Genomic DNA, 7,744 nt, shown 5'->3' on the forward strand with positions numbered 1-7,744 from the left:
TTATTTTTTAAACTTTTTTGTTGTCCTTCTGTGAAAAGCAGAACAAGAACACTTCATTTTCTGAAGCAGAGGGAGAGCGCACACATTTTCCTGGCTGAAGTTGCTGAACACTGTGAAGCCTCTCACCGACAGCCCGATTCGCCTTCAGCTTGGCTTTTTCTGTGGCTGAAGCACATCCTTCAGTGGAAGAGGTTTGCTGGGGCTCTCCAGCCTTCTCTGACTGTGAGCCCCTAACCAGAGGCTGGGACTAGCTTGCTCCATCCAGGAAGCAAAGAAAAAGGAGACAAGAAGAGAAAAAGAGAAGAGGAGAAAGCAATTCCCATCTTTCTTGAAGACTTAATGCTTTTCACTTGGTCCAGGAGTGACATGATCCTCTGTGTTCAGGGGTAAGATACTCTGCAACCTTCTTTTAAATGCTGTGGTTTGATAATTGTAATTAGTGAGATTCCCAGGGATAGTTTTTCGGCTCGTGTGAGTTGCCAAGTGTGATTGTAATGGAATAGCAATGGCTTACACTAGCCGAGTGCCGAGTTCTGTGTGTATGTCCTATATATCAGCTCTTTAGATTCCATGGCTGAAACCATGGGCCGAAACCATGAAGTATTCCTGATTTCTGCTGACAAGCTACATGGTATTCAAAGTCTTCAGAGGAGTACGAATCAGTAAAATCTTGGAGTGTGTTGTTCAGTGCCGAGTTTAACACCCGTGGGGACACCAACCCGAGACTGTAGGGCTTCTTGTGCCCCGGCAGCAACAAACTGCTTACAGGGAAAAACCTCCCCATGGTTCAGATGGTTTTACCTATTTCTAAGTAAATATTTGCATTAAACTCATTAAGTTCATTTTCCTATTGCTTTTATGGGTAAGATTAAACGTATATTCATATATACAGACCTACCCATACACAGTTTTCTGTAGAATGAAAGCTATGGGGGGCACATGTATGGTTACACCACTTTGGGTCAGTAAAACAGGTATCGATATCAGTGTCTGGTACTGGTGTGCTGGCACTTCAGTGTCTCTATGACCAGCTAAAGCCATCAACATGCATTAATACCTGGTCTGCAGGAACCATTCAGCATTTTTATGTACACTGCGTTATTTGGAAGGTGTCAGCATTTGTTTCAGCCTGAGCTGTAGCATCAGCATTGCCCATGCGGGTTTTCCACACAGTCAATGCATTTGCCTTGTCTGCTTTAAATGACTAAAGCATGGGGATTTTCCTGATTTCCTCCCCAACCCCCCACGGTTCCACAGACATACAGAGCTCATGCTTACCAATTCTTTCCTACTACTCAAGTGGGATTGTTTTCACCCACATTTGCAGCCTGCTACTGTAGTTCCTATAGCCATGGCAAAGGGAATTCATGTTTCAACTTCGGCTTTGTGAAATCCTTATGTGAAGCTTTTCTCCAGGGTTAACATTACAGAGCTACTGCTTCACTCACTAAGAACTTGTTACGTAGCCTGACATATAGATGGTTGTCTCTTAATATCTATTTTAATGATGACTTAATTGCTCAGTTTTCACTATTCTATAGGACTTCATATACCCAGGGCTGCATGCTCTCCTCCTGTTCAGACTGATCTCCCTTGGGAGTCTTGGGATGTGGCTGATGGAAGGGAGAGCAGCCTGACACACTTTTTCTTGTACTATTTGTACTGTGTTACAAAGTTTAGCTTATCAGCAAAATAACTGCAAAGCTAACACTAAATGCTGTCAGACATATCTGACTCTCTTGAACTTTCTTGGCTTTCCAAGGCGTGTAGAAACACTAATTGCCAAAGCACAAGGAAGTTCATTTGCTATTTCTCTCCAGACTCCACACAGGCTACCAGCTAGACATGCTGTATTTTGTACATTTGTTTTCTTATGCATCGCAGTTGTTGTACTAACACTTTACTCTGCTCAGTCCTGATCCTCCACATCTCCCCTCTACTTTCTTTCATACAAGTGCTCCTTATTTTCAAGTACTTACTGTGCCCCATTAAAGGGCTGACTTCATGCCAGCACACCTTTTTCAACATGTCCTTATCCTAGCAAACTCTTCTTAACCTTCTTGCAAATGTAACTGTGTTAAAACTTGCAGTCTCCTGTTACTCACTGATGTCTCTACTCTCCCTTTCCTGTGCTCGGAGCTGCTCTGTTTGGCCACAGCAGCAGCAATTCTGTCTTCAACCCACACACAAAGTTGTTTAGGACGCTGTTGCCTCCCAGTCTATGAGAATTTCTAATCCCTCCTCCCTGTTCCACTACATGGGGTCTGAGCTCCTTCAGCTTCAGGTGGCAGAATAAGGTGGCAGAGAGGGAGCACAGTGAGAAACCTCATCTCAAGCACACAGGCTCTACTTCAGAGATCCACAGTGGCTCTATTAAACAAACTTACTGACAGATTCACACTGTTGATGTGTCTTTTGGAGGACACAACTGTGATCTGGTCCAGCCCTTGAAATGAACAACTTTCTACAATGAATCAGGAGTACGTTTCCCTGCGTAGCGTTGCTATCTCTTTCTTCCTTCCCGGGCTCTTAGCCAGCTCCTAATTCCCTCTCAAAAGCAGGTGTATATAAAAAGTAGTTCCATGCTAGGAAAAACAAGAAAAGTTTTCTTCTTGTTCAAAACAAAAAAGTAACAAGAAAAATCTTCCAGAAGAAAGTAAGTACAGAGAGATCTGGAATTTGGACTGCAGTGTCCAAGTTCTGGGGAGCAAATGGGCAGTGAGCAATGCAAGACTGGTTTTACTTAACATTGATCACTGCCATTTTCAGCTCAGTGAACAGTTGGCATAAGAACACACCTGAGGGAGAATGCTCTGCCAACAGACTCTCTTTGCACAGCACAAACTGTTCTAATAGGTTCAGTACAGGGAAGGATCTGGTTTATAGACCTCTTTGCTCAAAAAGGGGGGAAGTGGAGAATCAGGAATCTCCTTCCCCCAGGAAGGCAAGCAGCTAGACACTCGAGAAGACCATTACATTAAGACGGAGATAACCAAATATCTTTAAAAATGCAGCCCTCAACACCTACAAATGTAGCTCAGTTGGGACATAAAGGAGAACTCAGAGGTTTCCCAACAGCAATATCCAGGTAGAAAAGTCTATTCAGATCTACTGTTCTGTGAAAGCCACTGATAAAACAGTCCATGTGATCAAGGGTGCCTGGGGAAGGGTCAGCAATCACTTTTATTAGCTTTGGTTTCCTACCCATTAATAGAAACTAAGCAATGAACATCAAATGCCATGAACATCAAGTAGATATCCTGCTTCTGAAATGTGATTTGACATATAGAAAAAAGGGGGTTGCCATATACTGCATGGGCAAGAAACGTCTCTCTTTAGAGTCAATTTTACCAGTGGTTTTCCAAGAACCTTACTCCGAAGCTACACAGTTCTATTAGAAATGCAGTCATGGAACTGATTGTAGCTCTCACTCACAAATCCCTTTGAAGTCATTTTCAGGTTCTCTCTTACATGCTTTTCCCCCAGATTCCTTCTTCCTGCTCCCTGTCCCATACTTAGGACAGTGGAATGTAGCTGTGATCCGGTGCACATCAGCTGACAACACATTTATGTCTGTAACTGAAGTGTCACTCTTCACACAAAGCACAGAGAAGGAGGAAGATGAGAAGGGAAGTTCTTATGACTTCAGTCTCCTTCCATTTCTCATTGATATGTGAGGAGGTGGCTGCTATCTTTGCAATCACCATCAGCTCCAGTGGTGCTGTGATGGTCCCATGTTGAGGACACTCTATCTCTTGGGAAACTCATCTATCTTATGTTAAGTGTCTGAAAGAATGTCTGAAGCAAGTGAGTGCATGTGGGTGACACAACACAGGGCATGCAGCAGTACAGGGCACACAGAGGCAAAGAGCTTAGGAGAAAAGACAAACTAATAGTGTTGTTCAGGAGCTTGCCTGGGGATGAAGACTTCTCTGGCCCCCAGCATCTGACCTCCCCCTGGAGCTCTGCTTTCCTTTAGAATCCTTCTGCTGTAGAGAAGGAGCACCTATGACCCATGAGAGCTTCCAGGTTCTGTGAAGCTCGCTTAGATGCTGGATGGCTACCCTGACACTCTCTTTAGGCCACAGAGGGATTAATGTTCACAGCAGCCCAGACGTGGCAGAACCTCCTCCTGCTGTAATCCTGCAGGGATTACAGCTGCACTGAGATCTCTGCCATGCAGTTGAATACTAGGGATTGTGTGGTGAACAGGCTTGGCTAAAACAAGAATTGCCATTATTCTTCTACAAGATCAGCTCACCCTAATTTCTAACAGACACATTTAGGATCAGGTCACTCTTGAGCAGGAATCAGGTAGGACAAACCTGAAGCTATTCCCACTTCTGCTTCTAATTATATTACAGTAGATGACTAACAAATCCAGAGGCAGAAAAAGAAATGTTCCAGCATTGTCATGATGCAAGTGAAGCTGTAATGATGCTGTGAACTTTATTGCCTCTGAAACTATGCTCTAAAAGGCAACATCTAAAAATATCAGGTTTAAAATCAACCTAAATTGCAAGATAGATAACCTTTTACAAGGCAGAAGAGGCTGACCCTCTCTCCCTGTTTCTAAGGGCTCATCTTTAGCTGTGTAATTTTCTCCCCCTTGCCTCTCTCTGTCTGAAATGTTATCATATTGAGGATCTGCTTATAAAACATAACACGTATGTAGCATGCACTGATAAGACACTGCCACCTATTTCAAGGTAAGGAAAAATAGCAGAGTATGCTCTTCCTTTCAGACCTCATCCTTTGCTGGCGGAGGAAAAGATCAGGAGAGTCTCACTCAGGGGTCTTTCGGTGGAACTGTCAGAGCCCATCATGCAGCCTCTCCCAGTTATGGCCTTCCAGGAGGAATCCGCACCTGCCTTTGCAGCACCAGTTCCAGATAGCAACCCACCTCAGACACGAGACCCTGAAGAAGACCTTCTCTGTATTGCAAAAACCTTCTCCTATCTTCGAGAATCTGGTAAGGCTCAGCTCACAAAGTCATGGGTCAGAAGGATACAGGGAGCCAACTCTGCAGTCTGAGCTCCAGCAAGAATCTCCTGATCCCACTTCAGATAGGAACCTGGCTCTGTTAAAGCCATGGCTGGCTCATGGATGCAGCAAGTGTATTTTCAGTCTCTACAAACTTATATGCTGAAGTAATTTATTATTAGTATAAGCAAAAGCTTTGTCCTTTATAACTGAATCAGGATAAAGAATTGCAAACAAAGCTTCTCTCTCTGTAAACTGCACCAGCTGCAAGATCAGTCATCCTTATCCCCAGCCCCAGCATAGCAATAACAAGCATAGCTAAGAAACCCTTGGAACGAAGGTTTCCAAGAACCCTAAGAACTAAGAGATGGTCTGTTTCTGAATATCTTACTGAAACTGGGCCTGGTTACTTACCAGGTCCTGAGCTCAGCAGGCTTCAAGGCTTCCCTAAATACAGTGCCAGTCCTTTAATACATTCTTTGCCTCACGAGTTCTTTCTCGGATGCTTTTCCAGGTTGGTACTGGGGATCTATCACTGCCAGTGAGGCTAAGCAGCATCTCCAGAAGATGCCTGAGGGCACCTTCCTGGTACGGGACAGCACCCACCCCAGCTACCTGTTCACACTCTCTGTCAAGACAAACCGAGGTCCCACCAACGTGCGCATCGAATACACTGACAGCAAGTTCCGGCTAGACTCAAACTACTTGTCCAAACCTCGCATCCTGGCCTTCCCAGATGTGGTCAGTCTTATCCAGCACTATGTCATGTCCTGCACAACAGAAAGCAAGAATGAGGCTCCTTACCCGCCTCCATCTCCTCTACCTCCCCTGCAGAAAGAGATGGCAGCAGCTGCAGTACACTTGAAACTCATCCGGCCGCTCAGCCGCAAAGACAACATCCCCAGTCTCCAGCACCTCTGCCGGCTACGGATTAACAAGGCTACAGCTGACGTGGACCAGCTCCCTCTGCCCAGGAGGATGGGGGACTATTTGAAGCAATACCCTTTCCAGCTCTGAAGCATGGCCATTGCATCTCAGGCATGACAGACAGGGACAGAAGTAAGAGAACTTTGTGTCTTTGTCCCGCTGAAGCACGGCATCAGGTGGGCACAGTAAAGACCTGATTATCAGCAGAGACTGCATCAATCTTTCCTCTCCCTTTCTTTCTAAATCCATTCCAGCGCCAGGGAGGAGTTGGTTGTTTGAGTGAACAACGGGACACAATTCGAGCTCTGAACCTCAGGCCACGCCAACAGTGGCTGTGAGAAAGTGCTGTAGGCATGGTCACACTACTTGAATTTCGGAGCTGCTGTGACACCGGCAGTGTTAACATTGTTATTTTCACTATTTATTTCCATGGCAGTTTCTCTCCTCATGGTATTTTAAAAGCACCTTTTACTTTATTATTTTTTTGTTTCTTTTTCTTTTGTGGAATTACAGATAGAAGAAAGCCTCCCGGACAAATGACAGCCAAAAATCTGTGGGAATTTGGATTCACATTCAAATAGTATGTGTTTGAACCTGTTCCTGTGACAGGTCCCAGGAGTCCACATCCAAGTTCCCTCAGACTTCTGGGGTATGTGGGACTCAGACCCACCTCTATGGAGGTAAAGAGTATTTTTTTTCCCTTTCTTAGCTCCAGGGGACTGGGTATCATAACCTCAAAGCACACTGGTAGCTCCCAGAGATGCATTTTGCATCATAGGTTGTGGACAAGAGACTTCTCCAAGGATGCCCTTCTTCCTTGAGAGCTCTAAGCAGAGATTCTCAATATTGAGCTTAAGCCAGGGAGCACTCATCCCATTTTTTTCTTTTTCCTTCCATCTTTTCCATCTCAAAGGAAGTTTGTGACAAAACATTTAGAAACAAGTAATCAGAACCCCAACTTTCTTATTTGCAGGCAGAGGGATTTGGTTTCAGAGCACTCTGCATTTGGCTTGTGTTTTGAAAGTGCTGTTTCCTGCCATTGCCCTTGCCTTGCAAGACATGGGAGGGGTTCAGAGACAGCTCTGCTGAGCTGCACCAGTGACACACACAGCTTCAGGATATTTATTTATTTATTGGGGGGGTACCAGGGTAGAAGCACCTCAGCAGAAAGAGCTGTCCTTCCTCTCTGCTAACGCAACGCCACACTGCAGTTGCTCTGCCTCTGCCAGCATTATTCATGAGCCACACAGCTTCAACCAGAGCAAGGCTCTAGCACACACTGGAAATCACAATTCAACTTTTCTGTTTGCCCAGGTCCAGACCTCTTCACTCCCTTTCTCTGACCTGCATGTTGGTTATCCTTAATTAGATTTTTTGCTCTGGGTTTACCTCTCACACCCCTGCAAATGAAGCACAATGGCTTTCCCTTGCTCTCTGGTGGGTAGGAGGGACAAACAGCAGATGGGATCTGCCCCAAACTAAGCATAGACCAAAGTTGCCCCCTCCTCTTAATTCACTTGATCCCATCGCCTTCCCAGCCTGTAGGAGCCAGTCCACACCATCAAGTGAGAGCACAGAAAGGAACAGAAAAGATCTGCAGAAATTATTTTTCACCTTCTTTTGCCTCTAAGGCCCCATAACTTGATCACGCTTGAACCAATGTTAAGGATTCCTCATTCATCCCCCCTGGGACTGTCTCTCTGAGGCTCTGTATATTAGAATAGACAAATCCAAGCTACACCTGAGGGTTGGAAGAAGAGGTGGAAAAGGATGGGATGGTGACCCAGGAGACAAGCTCAAAAAATGGGTGCAATTTTTCCACCCTATCTTGAAG

General features: G+C 45.1%; 1 protein-coding gene across 1 annotated transcript; it reads left to right on the forward strand.

Moving 5' to 3' along the window:
• The first annotated feature begins 339 nt into the window (after positions 1-339).
• Positions 340-6,000, forward strand: CISH (cytokine inducible SH2-containing protein). Its single transcript, XM_010017517.1, has 3 exons — positions 340-386; positions 4,746-4,972; positions 5,498-6,000. Exons 1-3 carry the CDS (start codon positions 340-342, stop codon positions 5,998-6,000), a joined length of 777 nt encoding a protein of 258 aa, XP_010015819.1.
• Positions 6,001-7,744: the final 1,744 nt, after the last annotated feature.

The sequence above is a fragment of the Nestor notabilis genome, unplaced genomic scaffold, assembly GCF_000696875.1.
Source record: "Nestor notabilis isolate BGI_N333 unplaced genomic scaffold, ASM69687v1 scaffold33736, whole genome shotgun sequence".
In the NCBI taxonomy this organism is placed as follows: Eukaryota; Metazoa; Chordata; class Aves; order Psittaciformes; family Psittacidae; genus Nestor; species Nestor notabilis.